The following is a 20,368-nucleotide window of genomic DNA, read 5'->3' on the forward strand; positions in this document are numbered from 1 at the left end:
TTTTTAACATCAAATAAGCATTGAAAGTCCTTTCAAATTCGAGACAATTTTAAAATATTTCCAAACTTCAACTTTTAGTTAGAATAACAAAGCTAAATTGTCATTATTTCTCCCTCGCGGCAGACGAATATGTGCGCAGCACAATACTGGTTTATTTCACAGTTTTCAGAAATTGCCGGCAGTGACGCCAACAGTCGCTCCTGCTTTTCCGGATCCTCTCCATCGACTTGCGGCGTTTGCTCACAGATGGCTCGCGAAAGCGGCGAAAGGCAATTCGCAAAAAAAAAAATTCATATTCTCGCACACGAGTAAATTTTTTTGAACAGTGAATTCCAATTTTTAATATAACTGGATTTATATGCGATGCTAAGAAAAGAACCCGCGAGTCGTGAAGAATTAAATGTGTGCGAAATCATTTTGTGTTGAGAATAAGCAAGACGAGCTCCTTAAATTATTTTCTCGGATGGAGTGACGCACGCAGAGCTCAGCGCGGAATGGAACGAGCGAACGAGCATTTATGTAATAAATTTCACGGCGGCGTAAATAAAATCTGTAGGTGTGCTCAAGAGAGATTGTGTGCGTCACTCCGAGTGGAAAAGCAGGCAGTGTGTCGAGGAAGCGGCGCGTTTTTCCTCGCTGCCGGTATTTGTTCAGACGCGAGGAATGGTGAGAGCGGCCAACGCTGTCACACTCGGATAGCATCGCAAATTCCAGAGAAAGGTGCGAAATGGAAAGAGCGTCCTCAAATTCTTGAAAATCCGTTGGAAGAATAGAAATATTTTTTTCCTCGGATTTCTCATAAAAGATTTGAAAATCTGGACTACCATAAATTTTAAACTAAACTTTCCCACTTTACGAAAAAAAAATCAGCAAATAATGGAGAGAAATGCGAATCAAAATCAGTACAATTTACATTTAATGAGCGATTTATGCTTATAGCTGTTCAGAGGCGTCTTGCCGGTTGCCTACATTCAAAATATGCAGGCGTTTGAGAAAAACGTCTTTCGATGAAGCGTTGCGCAGTTTTAATATCTTATTTTATAAAAAGAAAGTTCATTTTTATATCAGGACTAAATAATTTTATCTCCTTAAACCGCGGTAAAATCCTTTGCTCTTCCGTTGGGATTAGACCATTGACTCCCTTTCACTTGGGTGCAAACAAACGTGGTTTTCGGCCCAAAGAAAAGGAACACCTGAACACTTTTACACGCGGCGAATAGAGTGGTTGCGGGCATAAAAAGTTGCTGCGCCGAGTGGCCCTAGTTGGTTTTGGCGAAAACGTGCCGCGCCGCAAAACGACCCAGGCACGCCCACCCAATGTGTCTCGGATGAAATGTTAAAGGAAACGAAAGGGACGTGCGTGGAAATTTCATGCCCGTTTTAATTCAAACGTTTCGATTTTTTGCTCTGCGCGCTTCCGCCAAACGCAGTAATTCGGTTTGTCCGAATTTTCCGGCCGCTCCACTTTCGACAATTGGCCACCGAATAAGAAGAGAGAAAGAGAGAGTTCGCATTTTTCTCTGCACCATTCTCGATTGCCCACTCTGCGTCCTGCATTCTAATAAGATCCCTTTATCCATTATTTATTTATTTTTAAATTTGAGATCTATATAGTTATTTTTGGTGTATAGAAATTTAAAAAGTTGATATTATTTAAAAAAAAATCCAGAATAATTTTTTAATATTTTTGTTTAGCTTCATTGAACAATTTTATATGCAGCTTGTAAATTATATTGTTCTTATAATGACAAATAATTACATTAACAACAACTTATTTATTTTGGATTAAATTCAGCATATTTATTTTTCCAAAAAAAGGTGACTAAATCTAAAAGTTTTGTCATGAGAGTTGCGAAATTATAAATTACAAACAAGATTTGTTTAAAAATATTTTGAGCCGAATGTAAGAAATTGAGTTAAAAAGCTTTTTACTCATTGAAAGCAGATTATTTTGTTTAATTCATGTTGATTTTAAATTTTTTAAATGTGATAAACTTTCCAAAATACCTTTTATATTTTAATATTTATTTTTTTTCCAAACTTCTTTAAAAATATCGTTATTTGCAAAAATACTTGTGTTTCTTTATACAACAGAAGTTCCACGTTGTCCATTTGAATCCACTTTCACTCTGAAGTGTGGCAATTAAATGAATTTTTGGGAGACGCTTACTTGAGTTTCAAAAGTGCTTTGCATTGTTCTTCTGAGCGGGCGCAGAGCAAGGGTCGTACAAGAGGACGCAATTCTCAAAAAGCAGATTACGCACAAGAATCCACTCTCGGCTTGTTACTTTTTTTTCAACTCACATGTAACAAAATATAAAACATTCCTTAAAATTTTTATACATAAAATTTTCTGGATGATCACCAACATTTTTGTTTTAGAAAAAAAAAGTTTTTGTGCATAAAAAGGAGAGCGGCGTGTTTCGCACACGTTTTGCACCAACGGCCATGATAAAAATAAGACGTGAGCTGCGTTTTAAACTTTATTTTTGAATAAAACATTCGGCTTTTGTGTGCCGTTGTGCGTTTATTTCATCTTTCTCTCTGTCTGCCGGGCCGAAATTACGCCGTGAATATTTCATCGCGCGCCAGCACCATTTTCTTCTTTTCCTTGGCGCTCTTTTCATCACGTTTATTACGAATTTTTTCTCCGGCTAATCCACCGCCCTTGTTGATGCGCCACGCATTATCATTGCGTATCTCTCGTTTACCTAACGAACTTCCACTTAAATCAGCCCGGAACATATTTGATTGAAATTTTCAGGAAAAAATAATAAATAATATTTTGTGATTTTTTGCAGCGAGCAACAATGTGCAGCCACAGCGCTTATTTTTCATCAACGGTCTCAACCCAGGCTCCAAGTACAGACTGCGGGTGATCGCCCATAACGCCGCCGGCTCCACGACTGCCAACTTAATCGCCACCACAACCACCACCAATGGCTTTCACGACTTATCAGGTACTAAATAAAACCTAAATTAATAAATTAATAATAAAAAACACACGGCGAAGTATTAAAAAAATCTTCATGAAATTAGACATCATTTTTCCTGAGTATCTGTTATGATGACAAATCACAAATAAACATTTTATTTTGCCTATATTTTTCAAGATTGCTGCCAATAATCACAATCTTATATTTTTTATTATAGTTTTTTAAATATATCATTCATTTTACACCTAGATTTGAACTCATGCACAATGCTAAATCATCAGTAGGAAGGAAAAAATAAAAGTTAAGTCCTAGAATATCAGATGAGTTTTTGAAATTCAAGTCTTCTCGTTCAAAACGACATCTCAACTCATATCTCCTCCTTACTATTATCTCAATGAAATCTATTTGATTTTTGGACCTGAAATTATTTTTATTTTGCAAGCCAAAAATTGTTTTTAAAATTTTACATTCACAGTTATGTTGGAACTTATTTTGATTTTTAATAAGTTTTTGTACAGACGACTTCAACGATATGGTAAAAAGAATAGTTAGGAGTCTCAAAGAAAATGAAATTTAACTATTTGCCCCTCTAATATCACAAGATGAATACCGCAAATTAAACTGGCATTAGTCTAGAAATTTGTTCAATATTAGTTTTCTTTTAATTTCTTTTTCGTTTTTTAAATTATTAATGTCTTTAATCTTCACTGCGAACGCAATTTATTATTTTATTTATATTATACAAATATTCAGATCAGACCCCTTTATAATATTTTAAATTGAATACAAATGACGTAATTTTTATAATTTCAAATTCAAATCGTTTATTCTCTCACAAGTCTTTATAAATTCCTTTTAAAGTTACTTTTTTGCTTCAGTGGTTTTCATAATTGCAAGTTATTTCCAAGTGTTAATTTTCCATGTGGTTGGATCTTGAGTTGATGTGTCGAGGGACTCGGTCTGGGCTGGCACGTGTTAGTCCCGGGCCCAATTACTCTCGTCTTAATTAAAGCGAATATTGTGTGCGTCTGTGTCCCGGGTGGCGTTAATTCGTTGTCAATTCGGTTTGCCGCAGCCACCGTGAACGCCAACGACGCGGAACGCAATCGGAACGACCTTGAGCGGCCACCACTGCACAGGGACGTTAAGGTCGTCGCCCCCCTCGCCATCTCCTGCCTCGCCATCCCCCTCAGCCTCCTCAGCGTCTGCTTCTGCCTCAAAAAGAGTGAGTACCATTTTCACTTTTCAATCAGAAACATTTTTGGCCTTTCTCGCTCCTGCATTATTTACTCAAAATTTCAAAAATTTCAAAATATTTAAGATCATTTTTGCGTCTCCATCGTTTTTATTTCAATTTTTTTTTACACCTAAAATCTAAAATACTTTCGAAACGTGCCGCGTTTGGGAATTTGTGACCCGCAAAAAATTATAACATTTTCAGAGAACATTTTTGTTATTGAATTTTTTTAATTTTCTTATGTATGCGATTTTTTTTAATAAAAATTTTACTTTTATGTCAGCCTTAAGAATGAAACGATGCGCCTTGGTGTGCCTTGTTAAATTGAAAGGAAATCACCGCGATGATCCACATTAAATAACAACATTAAGATTATAATTTTTATGCATTTTATTATAGTTTTTAGTCAATTTTTCTTAAATAAAAAATTGAAAGTGCTCAGTGATTTTAAAAAACTGTAAACAGACTAAATAAATTGACCATTTGAAAGGTTATTCTCTGCAAACCGTGTCTGGCTGCTCGCAAATGAAGAAAAAATTCGTCTCGCACGGATTGCTGTTGAGTTTTCCTTTCCCGAAGGAGGAGACGTAAACGCAGTCGTGACCCTTTTCCACTTTCTCTTCCCTCCACAACGGACTGTCCAATTTCAGTTTGGTTCCGTCGTGCCAAAGGAAGTCCACGTCCTTCTTTGCCGAAACCCACCAACCGAACACTAAAATCCGGAGAAAAAAATTATTTACATCAAGGGATTAACCTTTTTTAGTTTTATACGGGGAAGAAATGTTTGGGTTTCGGCCCACACCGCTTTGAGATCAGTCTCGTCATGAAAAGTCGCCAAGTGGAGGTTCAGTTCGGCACATGTCTCGTTTGCTTTCACCCAGTTTGTCTATCAAAACAAGTCACATAATTAAAATTTGGTTAAATTCAAGCAGGACTTACGGGATATCCAAGGTAATTACTTCTGTAGGAGAACATATATTTTTTCCCGTTCGACAACAACTTCAACTCGGCTATAATTATAAAAAAACATAATAATATGTAATTTTTTTTCTTTAATTATGAAAACTTGCAGGAAATGTTGAATTGCTCCCCTTTCTGAAATCATAAATTTTATTTCTAACAAAGACGGAAATCTTTAAAAATATCAAACCTTGTTTGATTGCAAATGGGAGTCGTGAGCCATGAAGAAGGTGGCGAGGAGGCCCAACAACAAAACACGCATTTTGTTTGTGTGACTCTTGATATGCAAATGATCAAGCCACAGACCAGTGCCTTTTATCACTGACCTATGACACCAACGTACTTACGATAAAAATCATATCATGGGAAATATGAAAGGATTTTAAAATTACAAAGAACAATCTAAAATAAAATTTTTCCAGCATCCGCGAGTTGATTCTTACAATTAGCTACTTTTGAATTTAAATTGAATCCTAATTTGTCAAAACTAAAAATAAAATTAAAACTTTTAATAACATATTAAAACAAAAATAAAATTAAATCGAATTGTAGTTAATTAAATTTCAGAAGGAAAAATTCAGACTAAAATATATATTTTTTTGCTTCTTTTGAGAGAATGATTTTGATTTATTTATTTATGGGTCTTTTTATTCCGAACAAACAGCAGGTTAATTAATTTAAAACAGACTCATCGTCAGAAGCATGAGCTCGGAAGTTCACAAATGAAATAATAAACGTAGTTGCATAGGTAGGTGTGCAATTTTTTGCTGTTGGGACAGTGGTCATTATTTCCATAGTTAAAGATGAAAACGCAGTCCTCCGTCTTGTCCGCCCCGGCCTTCCACAAAGGACTGTCCATTTCCAGTTTGGTCCCGTCGTGCCACCGGAAATCCCTTCTGCCTTCGATTCCTGAGTTTTTCGCCGAAACCCACCAAACCTCCCCTGAATTTTTGCATCATTAAAATATTGGAAATTCAAGAATATTTATTAAAATTTACACTTTCCAAATTTTTGGCCTTCTTCAGCCACAACTTGCGCGTCCTTCTGATCTTTGATTGTGGCCAAGTGGAGGCCCATTTTGTTACAAGACTCGTTTGCAGCATTCCAGTTTTCCTGCCGAGGAAAAAAGCAAAACCAGACAAATGAAAACAGTTATTAATTTATTAGGCTCACATAAATTTGATGGAACGAGTACATTTTTCCATTTGACAGCATCGTCAAATTAGCGAATCCTGAAAATTGTTCACACTTGAATTTTAAAATTTTAATTTTTTCCATTTTCTCTTTTGAATATCAAGTGCAAAAATCGTGGGTTTTGTCAGATTTGATAATAAAAACTTACTAGCAAGTGGACATTTAACCAAGTAATCAGAATTTTCCGACTGAAAGATATTGAGAGGTTTAATGAATATTAATAATTTATTTTCAATAAGAATAAACCTTGTTGTGTTGTTCGTTGGCCAAATCACTCGTATCTGTTCGATTTTCATGTTCTAAAGTCTGCGTAATGAACTCGGAAAATCAATAAGAAAATTCAAAGAAATAATTTCATACCAAATTTCTTGTAAAAATAAGCTCTTCGTGGTTTTGTTTGGCCAAATCGCTCGCATTTGTTTGATTGAAATTTTCCAAAGTCTGCGAAAAGAACTCTGAAAAATTAAAATACATAGACGAGGAAATTTTTCCGTCAATACTCTTATTTGAAAAAAAAATCATTGCTCTTTCATTGTTAATAATACATTGTTTAAAAATATAATAAATTAAATTTCTTGCTTTGCAAATTGAAAATTTAATTTAACCAGATTGTTTCGTTGGTCCACGAGTGTGGCCAATTCTTCAATCCTGCCGTTGTTTGCCTCGTCCAAAGTTCTCTTCATCTCCTCAAACGTCTATTATAAAGAAAAATGATTAATTTTCATTATAAACTACTTTTATCGATGATACATTTGGGAAATTGAAATTTTATATTATTATATTTATTTATTTATTTTATTGAAATTTTTTATTAATATAATTTCAACTTCAAAATGTAATTTAATATTTTTAGTTTCCATTTTCCAAAGTGTTAATTTATAGGTCAAATGAAAAACAACCTGATTGTGACGCTCGTCTGAGAGTCTTGCCAATTCATCCAGCCTCTGGCTGGTCTCTTTGAAATTTTTCTTCCGCTCGTCACTTTCCTCCTCCACCAGCTTTCTCATCTCGACGACCTGTGAAAATAGTTTGACAATTTATTTCAGCACACGTACGCTGCTTTTTTTGTGTTTGGTTTGGCTACAGAAATTTGATTTTATTAATTGATACCTGTTCAAAGACAAGTGTCGTCAATCTCTGCAGTTTCTCGTTTGTATTCTTAATTTTCTGCGTCAGCTCCTCCATTTCTTGCTTCTGCAAATTTTGAAATAATATTTAAAATCATATAAAATTTGAAACAATTTTAAAAACTAAATTTCTATGCTGAAGATAAACCTCATTTTTTAAAAAAAATTTCAAATCTATTATATATTTAGTCTGTAATATTATGGGTAACAAAATATGAGAAAAATTTAACACTATTAATTGTGAGTAAATTATGATTCGGATTTTTGTAATTTAGATGCAATTTTTTCAAGAAATTCTTTTGTAAAATTATAATGGAGGATATTCACATGCTAAGTAAGCTTTTATGGGAATTTCTGGTACTTCTAGCATGTGAATTTCCCCCAATAATAATAATAATCCAAAATCCAAATGCTTTGGCATAATTTTGAAAATTTTCATCGCATACCTTGATTGAAGGGCCAGTTAACTCTGCGGTGTTGTCCACAACGGTGGCCAAGGAGAAAAATAATAACAAATAAAACAGCATTATTTTCTAAATTTCCTATTCTCTTGATTCCGCGGCGAATCTCGAATCATGAGTGATAAGTGTGTGCCTAAAGCGAAATGACGCCCTTTGCCCTTCGACAAAAAAAAAATACGAGATTATTGTCCGAGAATTGAAATAGAACGATGAGATTTGCCGCGATTCAAATTCGTTTTGGGTCAACTTTGTGATGCAATAACTTCTTTCGTATTTTTATTTTTGCTAATTATTAAGTCTGCTAGTTCAGGATTTCAAAATTTTAAATATTTAAAAAGAAAAAATTCTATTATATTTAAAAAAAAAAAAATAATAAAAAGGTTTTCAAGTTGGAATGAAAAATTACACTGAATCACTTCTAAAGAATAAAATTTCTTCATTGGTTTAAACAACTCATGTATTTTAAAATTTATTTAATAAAATAAAAATAGAATTAGTAACATACAGTGTGAATCCACAAAAGCTGCACACGCTATTTCAAAATTGTCTAATATTCCATTTACTTAACTGGTTAGGCTGCACACGTTGGGTAGATAATATACCAAAATTTTTACTTTATTTAGGGAATTTTTTATTTAAGGCTAAATTGTTTTTGTGAATCAGTATATTGGTTTCTGCGTGGAGGATGGCCACACACGACATCCAAAATCGGTCCATCGTCTCTTGATGAATGCACTGACAATGAATTGTTATCAGGTCAATCTCACCGCCCTTTGTGCTCGATACGAAAATTTGAAAACAAACAAACGCCAAATTACATAATAAAAGTTTTGTCTCGAATCATCAGTATAATTGTTGTCTACTAATCCAACTATGATTAATATCTTAAATTACTAAATCGTGTTACACAGCAAGAATCATGAGAGTAAAGTGTAGCAAAATAATCAAATTAAAAATTTCGAATGTTTTTTTCAGTAACATTCTGGAGGCAACTCGCAAATATAGTTTTTAGGGAAAAGGCAAGTGCCGCAAAAGAGTTTTCTTAAATCAGTCGTTCCAATTTCGACGCAGGCTCTTCTGGTACTGCAGGCAGGGTCCGGAGCCCACAACCTACTATTTTCCTCAAATTTCGATCCGTCCTGCCAACGGAAGTCCAAATGATCGTCATCTTTTCCGTAGTTTCTGGCCGACACCCACCACGGCAAGACTAAAAAATATTTAAATAAATTATTGCGGTTCAAATAAATATTTTAAAAGGTGCCGTGGAAATTTTACAAATTTAAGCAGTTGGAATCATGATAAATTTTATTGATTTAATTTTTTTGACGATAATTCTTTGGGAAAAGTTGACAGATTTTGCAATATTTAAAAATTATACCATTATTCAAAAAGATATTCCTTAAAATATAATTTAACTTAATATAATTAAAATAATATCAAAAAACTGGTTTGTAAAATTTGTTAAATTTGTTACACAAAGTTCTTAATTAGGTGCTATTCAATAATACATTTTAGTTTGATTTTCTGAATTTTCCAGCCTCCGCCTTTACAAAATAAATCTTACCATCATCAAGTATCACTGCTGCCTGCATATGCAGAATTTCCAGCTCTTTTTGGTTCCTCACGCTGAAAAAATGGAGGCCCATCTCGACGCAACTCTTGTTCGCATTTGTGTAGTTTTTCTGATCAAACGATTTGACCTAACAAAAAGAAGAAAAAAAGTGAAAACATTTTATGTACATAAGTATATTATATTTTAATACTGGAGAAAAATAGTACTGTTTGCCGTTGTTAGATTTGCTGAACCTATAAATTTAATAGTTTACATTATAATATTGAAAAAAAAAATGAAAACTTACGGGCCAAATCGCAGGACGTCTGATTTACCTATTTTTAATGATTAATTTTTTTATTAATAAAATAATACTGAAAAGATTAAAGAAAAATCATTCTAGAATAATTTTGAGCTTTACCTGGGCTGGTTGATCGATTTTCTGGGCTTCTACGATGACGAGAATGGAGAGGAGAAACAAAAAGCGACCCATCTTAAAAATAACTTGCAGCCCAAGTGATTCTGAATTCATATCAATGCCAGCAGATGGTTTTTATCTGAATGCCCTGTGACCTCTCCAGCCGCTAAAATTTTGATAAAAAGACACCAAAACATCATCAAATCAATTTATTTAAATCAAAATATAAATTAACTAAATACATTTGTACTTATTATTTAATATTTTTTTTTAATCAATTTTATATTAATTTCAGTTTTTTTTTGTCTCAAAATTTGATTATTTAATTTTAATTTTTATTTGTTATTTTATAAAAAGTGTATGTATAGTTTAAAAATTTAACAGACATCAATTAAATTTTACAAATAAAAACTAAACTGTAATTATTCTAATAATTTAAAAAGAAAATAAAAAGTCTAATAATTATTATACTTATTAACTAGTAAATATTTTTGTAATTAATTAGATTTTAATTTTTTGTTAATAAGTTTGTTTATTTAATGTCACATTTTATTTTTCATTTAATAAAAATATTTTGTATTTATTTAAATAGTTTAAAAATTTTACACACAGAAAGACTAAATTAATATTCTAATAATTAAAAATGGAAAATAAAAATAGATTTAAAAAAAAAGCATGAATAATCATAATCTCAACTTATAGAGTATGAGGATTTTAATTTTCCAGATATAATACTTAAAAAAAGGTCAAACATTGCAACCTTTTTAAATTTTTTTAGACACAGGCAAAAAAAGGAGAGAATCGTCGTAAAACAATACATTAAACAACCTTTTCATTAATTTAATTACAAAGTTGAAATTCCCGAATTATATTTATATACAAGATTCCTCGGATATTCCAGACCCTTTAAGCAAATTCCTCTTGCATCCCCGGCGCCCTTTGTTGTGCCTCCCTCGTAAAATTTCGCGGCGCACACACATTTCATTAAAGATGATTGCTGCGAAAGCCGTAAAGTTTCGCTCTCTCGCGGCGCCATTGCGGGTTTATCGCCGTGCCATGCCGACGTGTGCGCGCCACCGATAAAATTATTTCATTTTTCAGGCCTTTCAAAACTGCTTATTCGACCGGGTGCGCATTAAACGAAATGGCTGATTAATTTCGTCCATTGTTCAGACGCGTGTTTACTCAACTGGAGCAGTAAAAAAAATTAAATAAACACTTTTAAGAAAAGGTGTGTAGGGGTTTGCTAATGAGCAAAAAACCGGCCAGACTGTTTCTCTTCCACCGAACTTGTTTTGCAAACAAATAAATGCAGTCTCGGTCTGGCAAATACTTCGTGGAAATTGTTCTTCTTAAACAACAAATAATTTTCTTCCGACAAGAACCTATTTTTTACTAGCAAATTAATAAGTTTTCAAATTTTAAAAGCCTCGTTTAAAAAAATTAATCTATCAAAAGATTAACTTAAACATTTTAAAAAATTGTACGTTTATTTTTATAATATCGCTGCTTTAATTTAATGAATTTTTCCCATATTTTTATTTTAATTATGATCTTGATGTCTTAATTTTCCTCTACATGGGGAAAACTTCACAATTTATGAAAATAGAACTTGCAAAATTCTGGTATGGTTTTGCTAATTGTGAAAAATACTAAATTTTCAGTAGAAATAAAGGTGAATTGGGTGCAAACAGCCAAATCCACGTCAAAATTTTAAGTTTTAGATTAAAATTTTATTAGAAAATTTTGTTAAAGCAGAAAATTATCAAATTTTTAGTTATTCCAGGTGAAAAATAGTTATTATTTTCTAATGCTGATGAATAATTTATGTAAAAACGTGATTTATTTTAGGCTTCGTTAATTTTTAACCAAAATCGGTCATCCCATCTTTGTTGGTTCTTGTGAGGAATAATTTCACACTTTTATGATAAATTTGTTTTTAAACTGATTTTCTATTCATATTTGTTCGCAGAAAACGCGGGTGGCGCGAGTTCGGCGGCGTCGGCGGCGAGTCTGCAGAACCACTCGAACTCGGCGTCGGAGAGCAAGTCGGCGGCGCAGCAATACTACGCGACGGTGCGAAAACCGCCGCCATCGCCGGCGCCCGATTTCGCAACATTAGAATGCATACCAGGTAGGTTGAGGCGAAATGCAAATATTTGAGAGACTCAATCTCTGGCGCCGGTTCATTTGAATACATAAGCCACACACCGCCCCCTGAATTAAACGGGCGCGCGCGAAGAGAGAGGAACGTGATTTATGGAGGGCGAATATTGCAGAGAATTGAAGAGAATGAAGGCCCAAATGGATTCACAAAAAGAGTGGAAAAGAGCGACTTCATAGTCTTAAATATCTTTAGATTTTCGTGGGGGGTTGTTTTTGTGTTAATTTAAATTATTTTTTATTTAAATATTATTTTAAAATTTCAAAATGAGATAAAAAAATTTAAAATTCTTAATAAAATTGTAATTTAAATAATTTTTCCTATAAAAATAAATTAATTTATAATTTTATTTACTATTTTCTGTATTTATTTGCTTAGAACTCGATCCGTTTGTGTTTGTTTAGGTAGGAACGCATAAACACAGTAAATTGAATGGGTCGTTTAAGGAAAATTGAAATCCCCCGCGAGAGGTTCTTATTTTCGCCCTGCTAAGCCCGGGGTGCGTGTTTCTGCGACGTGTTTTTCCTCTCATATTTCTCAGCACTCGCGCGCGCATTACGTGACGTTTTCTATTTAAACTCGGGGCCCGCCTGCTTTTACGCAGAGTTGTGTGTGTGTGTGTGTTGTTGGCCAAATGGGCATTCGGGGACTGCGGCGGAGTAACGGAGAAAATATTAAAGTTTTTGCGCCGGAGAGCCGAGCATTAGCATGCAAATGAGGAATAATTAATGAATCAGAATACGGCCGGGTGACAGAAAAACTGATGACTCTTTTGGGAAGTAATCAAAAGAAATTGTGCGCGCCCTTTTCCCTTTTCCCAATGTGAATATTCAGCAGTTGAGGCGCGTGCTTGAGTTTTATTAAAAATGGAATGAAATGTGGCGTCAATGGAATCATCATTCACTCAAAAATTTCCTCTCATTCACAGAAAATTGTGCACAAAAAGTATCCAAAGTGGAAGAGCTGATTGATTTCGTCATTAATGACCAGCAAAAAATTGCTAATAAAAAAATTTACTGATTCTTAGACAAATTCCCCACCTCTGATTCCTCATTTCTAGTTCATTTTCCCCTTAATTCCCTCACTTCCTTTTTAAATTTTCCGTCTTTCACCTTTTATTCTTCATTCATCTACTTTTTCTTTCTAAATACACTGATTCAAATATCCTTCAAATTCCCACCTACTTTTGTCAATTTTCAACTTTCCCCTCTCTTAAAAACACCTTTTTTATTTCCCCTTTGATACCCCCACCCTCTCATTCCTCTCTTATTTTTTTTTGCATCTCGTTTTATGAACATTTTTTGAGTAAACTTTTGTATTGATCTCGACAGAGTACTCTGAGGACATTTACCCGTATGCGACGTTCCACGTGCCGCCTCCGCCCGCCCCCGCGCCCCACGAGGAGGCGATGAGCACCAAACTGCAAACGTTCGTGTACCGCGGAATTGGCGCCGAACTGATGCAGGGCGCCTCGTTCCGACACCTGCCGTCGCCGCCCAGGGCTAAACCGCAGGTTTGTGTTCAGCTGCTCAAACCAATTTGCACCCCGACCGGCTTTTTGCAACCCTTGTAGCTCATCCACCCCCGGGCCGTTCTCGGAATTGTCAATTCCAACCCTTTGTTCCTATATTGAGCTTCAAGTTTATTTCAATATTTGTTGTCGTCAGCAGTGAAATACAATATTGCAAAATCTTTTTTCCCTACATCTTGATAAGACCAAGACAAATTGGGGTATTTTTTATTTTAAATATTTTAATAAATAATTTATTTTCAAGAGTTCTAACAAAGTACTTTAATTTCAGCCTAAATTCATGAGCACTTTTTTAATGAAACGGTGGATTTCCGTCCTGCTCTCTTGTTAGTCCCAAAATAAACGCATGTTTACCAAAAGCACGTCTCTGCCTCCCTTTTGCTGATAAGGTTGTTCTCTTTTCGTTCGCGATAATCGGCCGACGTGCTTCTCAGCCAAACAACAGGTCGATACACGCCTCTCTAATTTGCATATTATAATTGACTCCTGCGATCGATGGCAAATCAGACATCCACCTTGCGCGAAAGAACAAGTTTTTTTTCATCAAATCGAAATTACTTTTATTCTTTTTTATCCTGCACTTGCCAAGTTGGCAAACTCGCCGGCGCGCATTATGCTCGCGGCTAATGAAGTGAAAATCCCCTTTTAATCCCACGCTCCACAGCCTCCCTTTTTCCTCTCTGCTGCCGGCGGAGAAACTTTTAAAACCACTCTGCTTCCGATCTTTCAATCCAAATGTTTGCCTTATCAAGACGGCGCTCAATCAAGGATTTTTAAAATTACGGAGAAGATGTTTTTTATAATTTATCTTTGGATTTAAAGATTTAATTTCCATAAAATTGAATAATTTCTATTTAAATCATATGTAGAAATAATTATTTAAAATTAAATTTGTATCTGAAAGGATTTTCAGATGAAACACAAGAATAAATTAACCTTTTCTTTTTACAAGAAAAATAAATTTCTTTATAATTTAGATATTTGGAATCGTCGGAAAATTCTCACCAGTCCCAAACCACAAATAAAATCCCCCACCCCTCTAAGTAAACCAGTTATTTTTTATTTTAAAATTGACCTATTCCCATGTCAGGGTCCAAAATCGGACAGGCAGAAGCGGAATCGGTGCAAGCTGAAGACGGACAGGCGCGAAAGCGAGGAGTACGACAGCTTCAACTCCGAGTCGGACACCGAACAGGGCACGTCGAGTCGCACCGAGTCGTCCAACCAGCTGGATGACAACCTTCATCCCGCCCTGAATGCAGGTGGGATGGCCGCTGGGGTCGAGTGCCGGTAAACAACCCCACTGACAACCTCAAACGCATTTTTTATACTCTTTCCAATTTTTTAGATTTTTTACAAAAAAGAAAAAAAGGAGTAGAAATTTTTGAACCTTTGGTGATGAAAGGGATGAGAAAATTAGTGTAATTTGTGTGGATGTTTTCGCAGATTTACTTTACCCAGGAGGGCTCGAATCAAGCACGTCCACCGAGCCGTCTCCCATTGCTGAGCGCCGCCTCAGGGCTTTGGGCATTAAGACGCCAAACAAATCTGCAAGGTTTGTTGAAATTTATTAATTTAATTGAAACGTCACTATAAAAAAATTAGTTCATAACTTCATAAAATTAGTCAAGACTAATTTATGGAACAATTAATAAAATCAAGATTTATTTTTACTTTTGGTCCCAATATTTTTAAATTTATAACCTTTTTTCACTGTAAAGAATTAAATTTCATAAAAAATATCACATTTTTTATGGAAACCTGCCTTCATAATTAAAAAGTTCCTTTTAATGAGAATTTATTTATTTTTATCGAAGTGTAATTTTGTGAATCCTATGGGGTTATATTTAATCTAGTTTTACAATAATTTTTATTTATATGTATGTGCTAAACGCGCTTAGAGAGAGAGAGTAGGTTTATAAGCATGAACAGGCAGGGAGAATTGTATACCTGAGTGCGAGGGGGTCGCGCGAACACATGTATTGCCACCCCTGACCTAAATAAAAATACACGCATAGATTTTAAGGCGCTCATTGGTCTAGGCATATAATGTAAGGAGGGGTTTATTTTTCGTCAAACTGATTCTAGCCCGAAATTAAAAAGAAAAATCAGACTTCACCTTCCGCTGGTCGAGTGCAGGACCTTTGACTCAAATTAGCAGACTCAAAAGTTTAGTGGCTAATCTTTTGACGAAAAATACTCCAACCCACAAGGCATTCATCCAAGCCGCGCTCTGAGCAAGGAGTAACAGGTTCGAGTTATTTTGTGCTAATTTGTGCCCATTTACTGTTGTACCAACGGCTTGTTTTAATTTTATTTAATTTGGAAAAAGTTCATTCTCTCTAGAGTATAAGTAAACAGTTAATAGAAGAAAATTAGACTGTCGATCCAAAGCAGTCCACAAGCCTTTACGTATTAAGGTTAAAAATCTCTCTCTCGTTTATTACGATTTTAAGGACCCTTGGTTTATTTTATTTTATTTTATTTTGGTTTATAATATTTCATACTGTATGTTTATGTACGAAAACAGTTATATTCATAAACAGTAAACAATATACAAAAGAATAGAAACCATAAAACTTTTATCAGTATTTTTGTAACGCTTTTTATTGAACAATTAAAATATTACTTTCTTCTTATTAAAATTTATATTATATTTGTTTAAATTAAACACAAATGAAACCTTTTAGTTTATTGCAATAATAAGTTTAAATATGATAGTAAACAGATACGAATATAAAGTTCAAATCCAATAAAAGAATTAAGGTTTAATAAGTAGTGAAAAAAATAATTAAATTCGCTCATTATGGCCAGGCCTGAAAGTGTGTTTCTATGAAGTACTTATTGAAGTAGGTACGCATTCTGTACTAGGGTATTTTTATTTAATGAAGAGCGCCAAATCAACTAATAATAAAAGTACCTGCCAGTGTGCGTGCTCTCGGGAGAAACAAAAATATAAAAGGCGCATTTTTCTCCCCCTCAATCGGACAGGCACCGATTGAATGAAACGGTCGCCTCGTCCACTTTCCCTTTTTACCTGCCGAGTTAGATTTACAAATAAAAATAGACGTCTGAAAGAAATGAGATAATCGCTTCTATAAGTCTTTGTAGATTCGCGCGCAAAGCGGTTTTGGTTTTTCATATAGATAACTTAATTTAAAATTCATTTAAAAAAAAAAACCCCTTTCAATAAATTCATTTCTAACCCCCCCCCCCCCCCGCTTTCACATGGTGTCAGTTTTTTTTCTCACGCGCCCAATTAGTATTTTAAATTAATTTCCGCTTAAATATTTCAATATTGTTTGTTAAAAATATAAAAATATTCATAATGACTTCAATTTTTTCTCTTTTTATTGATTTGAATCTTTAAGTTCATCTCAATGTGTTTAATTAATCATTTTTTATTCTTAGAATATTAAAATGTTAATTATTGAACTATCAGAAATATTTTTCTTGCTGAATTACGTATTTCAAACTTAAATTTTTTTTTTTTTTTAATAGTATTTTATTTGCATATACATTTTTGATTGAATTTAATAGATTCCACACAATTCAAAAATAAAATAAACCAAGTTTTAGGGATCTAAGGTTTTTTCGGAACTAGGTTTAACTAAAATAAAAGCCACTCGGAACTGTATTTTCCAAAAGAAATGACTCGCCACTATTGACAGAAATTCGTGTCTATAATTGAGATAACTGGAGGATAGGTTGGATTGGGACGATACATTAAATATCCAAGAGGCCGTATTTAAATTTACAGGCCGCGCACATATATAAGCAAAAATTTCAAACTTTTGACATACACAAAAATGTGTTCTTAAATAATAACGTAGTGATTAAAATCAATTTTATCATAAACTTAGAAATCAAGCGATGGAAAAATTATAATATATAACCAAAATTATATTTTTCCACTTTTTTCTTTCCAAATAATTTCCATAAAACAAATAGAAAAATAAGAATCTAAGCTGCCTAACGGGAATTTTCTCGGGGCCAGCGTCGTATCTTTTTGCACCGCGCAACAACAATGATTCCAGGAGCATACAAACAAAAAAACGTCCTGTTTGCCTTTTCGAAACGTGCTTTTTACCATCTTATACACGCTTAAAATTCCTTCGCGCCTCTTTATGACCAGCTCAGGACCGCTGTATTCTATCACACAATACACTACCCAAACGCTTTTCTATACACACGTCTTTAGTGACCCATTTTTCCTTTGGGACCTTAACGCACAAAAACACATGCATGCACAAAACGCACCCGCATTTTTTTTACTCAAAAAATAACAACTTAACACTTACACAAAAAACAAAAATTTGTACGAGCAACAATCGCGGATAAGATTTCACTCGTCAAGAAAAAACGACCAGGGTCGCGAACGCTTTTATTCGCACCGGCAATTCATGCCTTCTTTTCACGCTCAAAACAGTGCATGGCCTTTTTAGGTCACATTCCTTCTACCCATACAAATTCAGGTAACAAGCAATACAACACGGCTCTTAAAATTTCACAAAAAAAAAAAAAAATCTGGAAAAAAATCTGTTTATGTGCAAGTGCAAGTTTTTCAGACTGTCTTTTTTACACTGAATATCAATAAAATAATCCATCTTATAACCTGAATGGACAGAAACAAACAAATATATTTTAATTCTAACACCAGCAAGGAAATTTTTTTTTTAAAAAAAGTAAATTTTTTCTTTAATTTATTCCAAGACAAATAAATAAAACCGAAATAGATTGGTATCAAATGTTTCAAATTATCCACTCGTAAATTGATTAACAAAAGTAAAAAGTTAAACAAACCTTTTTAATTATTTATTCTCCATAATTAAAAAGTGCCATTAAAATTTTAGCTGAATTTTTCTTTATTAGTTAATAATAATAACCGGTCCCAATTTATCCTGAACCATCCGGCTCGATTATAAATGGGGTGCTTGTAAATATTGTAAATTCAAGGATCCAAGTTTTGTACAATTTTCTGCCCTGCCGTATATCTAGTGAGTGGTCCTCCACGAGGATAAGGTTAGTACAGTTCTGTTGCATAGGGATTAAGTCCAAGCTGTCCTATACAAAATTTAGAATTAGAAAAAAATAAAAAGGAATCGTTGGACTTTTTCTAACAAGGTAGTCTCAAGATGCTCTGTCAAGGTGACCAAAGAAGAGGCTCAGCAGGCAGATGTTTTGCGTGACTAACAGTCTGGGCTGCTAAATGAAATTAAATAAAGGACGGGATTTGTCAGAGTACGGGCCTAATAACTGCATATTTTTACTGGATGAGATTAGAGACCTCTTCTTACTAGCGAATGAAATGAATATAACGCTAGTTAAATGAAATTGAATAATCTGACGTCACGTGTAGTATGTAGTAAAGAGATGAACTATAAAAAAAAGGTACTTACTAAATGGGCAAGAGCTAGTATGTAACAAAAAACAAAGAGAGAGTAATCAAACGAAAAAAGATAATATCATTTAAAGACAAAGTTTGTACTTAAATGAATGAAATAATGAGAAACAACGATTTTTGAACAAAATCGAAACACATATTCAAAGAAAAATAATAATCGATTAAAAGTATAGTTTTTTTTATTTTTTTTTTTTTTTTAATAATCATTCAGATTAAAAGGAATGATATTCGACTAATATTTATAACAAAAGTATAATCAAAAGGAACAATATGAAATAATAAATAAAAGAAAATTAAACGATTTAGAATATATTAATTTTTAAATGAATTAACCGTTTCAGTAAAACGGAATATTTTTTTTAATTATTATTATTAATTTTTATATTTTGACCAACGTTTTTTTTTTTTTTTTTTTTACACCCCACGATAAAATAACAAATTCAAATAATCTTACTTGCTACCTCAACAATAGTATATAAATATCTTAATTTTTTTTATAAAAACTTTAACAATAAAGAACAATAATAATAATAACAACATCAAGCCAAATCAGCTATAATTATCTTCCTACAGTGCTACTGCAATAAATTATATTATTTAGAAGAATTTATATATCTAAAACAATCAAAATTTTTTAGTATTTTTTCCATTTTTCGAATATTTTTTACAATAGAAAAATGCCTCCCTCTGCAAAAAACGTGTATTGCAGTAATTCAAGTATTAATTATTTAAAAAAAAAAAAGTTAATTTGTACTTTCTCGATAGTTTGCATTTGCCACGGCGGCCGAATCTCTTTTAATGACGGGCGCTTTAACAAACATCTGCTATTGTTTTTTTCCCCCCAAATTAAAATCCTAATATTGACCGAGAAGAATAATAATTATTTTTAAAGAAAAACTCACAACTCCCAAAACAAACAAATAATTACGACATTTTTATCCGATCCAAATTTTTTTTTTTCTAAATAAATGCAATTTCAAAATATTTCAATTATTATTTTTATAAAGCCACACATTAATTCACGAATCTGATCTGAACTCCATATTAATTTAAATACTATCCAATGTAAATAATAATAACAATGAAATAACAATACCTTATTTTGCTTTTCCAAGCTTCTCTTCTCACTGTTAAAAAAAAAGTAATAATATTAGCTCCGTTTTCTTCATAATTAAACGACTAAAACTTTTTTTTTAACAAAAAATAACTGGCTATACTTTTCAGTTTCAAAGAAAAGAAAAAACTTTTTTTACATTACTTGTGTGACTTATTAGAAAAAATTACCAGATTCACTGAAACAGTGTAAGTATTTTGCATGTTATTCAATATTGCACGTTCCAAGGTAATTAGTTAATCTTTTACAACATCGCTTTGATCAACGCAT

General features: G+C 33.3%; 4 protein-coding genes across 11 annotated transcripts in view; 1 reads left to right on the plus strand and 3 right to left on the minus strand.

The window, feature by feature from the left end:
* The window catches only part of LOC132204857 (cell adhesion molecule Dscam2-like), a 104,432-nt gene that overhangs the window by 79,365 nt on the left and 4,699 nt on the right, over positions 1-20,368 (plus strand). For 5 of the 6 annotated variants that reach the window (XM_059633701.1, XM_059633697.1, XM_059633700.1 and 2 more), the window contains 6 exons: positions 2,802-2,960; positions 4,012-4,161; positions 11,858-12,019; positions 13,381-13,562; positions 14,671-14,842; positions 15,027-15,135. In XM_059633701.1, the coding sequence (XP_059489684.1) occupies positions 2,802-2,960; positions 4,012-4,161; positions 11,858-12,019; positions 13,381-13,562; positions 14,671-14,842; positions 15,027-15,135 (934 nt within the window). Of the gene's footprint in view, positions 1-2,801; positions 2,961-4,011; positions 4,162-11,857; positions 12,020-13,380; positions 13,563-14,670; positions 14,871-15,026; positions 15,136-20,368 lie in introns of all 6 variants that reach the window. The other variant, XM_059633702.1, reaches the window with a different exon arrangement.
* LOC132204478 (neurocan core protein-like) lies at positions 4,532-5,452 on the minus strand. Its single transcript, XM_059632999.1, has 5 exons — positions 5,324-5,452; positions 5,244-5,268; positions 5,113-5,183; positions 4,945-5,059; positions 4,532-4,885 (listed from the first exon to the last, which is right to left on the minus strand). The coding sequence occupies exons 1-5, from the start codon at positions 5,393-5,395 to the stop codon at positions 4,665-4,667; spliced, it is 504 nt and encodes a 167-aa protein (XP_059488982.1). The 5' UTR covers positions 5,396-5,452; the 3' UTR covers positions 4,532-4,664.
* LOC132204483 (C-type lectin domain family 4 member F-like) lies at positions 5,695-8,040 on the minus strand. The gene is made up of 10 exons (XM_059633006.1): positions 7,901-8,040; positions 7,438-7,521; positions 7,227-7,343; positions 6,933-7,022; positions 6,688-6,768; positions 6,574-6,633; positions 6,476-6,515; positions 6,307-6,365; positions 6,132-6,246; positions 5,695-6,075 (listed from the first exon to the last, which is right to left on the minus strand). The coding sequence occupies exons 1-10, from the start codon at positions 7,979-7,981 to the stop codon at positions 5,828-5,830; spliced, it is 975 nt and encodes a 324-aa protein (XP_059488989.1). The 5' UTR covers positions 7,982-8,040; the 3' UTR covers positions 5,695-5,827.
* Positions 8,364-9,985, minus strand: LOC132204419 (uncharacterized). 3 transcript variants are annotated; one of them, XR_009442523.1, is made up of 5 exons: positions 9,889-9,985; positions 9,775-9,802; positions 9,679-9,721; positions 9,480-9,615; positions 8,364-9,122 (listed from the first exon to the last, which is right to left on the minus strand). XR_009442523.1 is itself a non-coding variant. In XM_059632914.1 (3 exons), the coding sequence occupies exons 1-3, from the start codon at positions 9,958-9,960 to the stop codon at positions 8,887-8,889; spliced, it is 444 nt and encodes a 147-aa protein (XP_059488897.1). In that variant the 5' UTR covers positions 9,961-9,972; the 3' UTR covers positions 8,364-8,886. The 3 variants fall into 3 exon arrangements, 1 of the variants encoding a protein (XP_059488897.1); XR_009442524.1 differs by lacking the exon at positions 9,679-9,721 and having other exon boundaries at positions 9,889-9,978; XM_059632914.1 differs by lacking the exons at positions 9,679-9,721; positions 9,775-9,802 and having other exon boundaries at positions 9,889-9,972.

This window comes from Neocloeon triangulifer, unplaced genomic scaffold, assembly GCF_031216515.1.
Source record: "Neocloeon triangulifer isolate White Clay Creek 2 clone unplaced genomic scaffold, ASM3121651v1 ptg000022l, whole genome shotgun sequence".
Classification (NCBI taxonomy): domain Eukaryota; kingdom Metazoa; phylum Arthropoda; class Insecta; order Ephemeroptera; family Baetidae; genus Neocloeon; species Neocloeon triangulifer.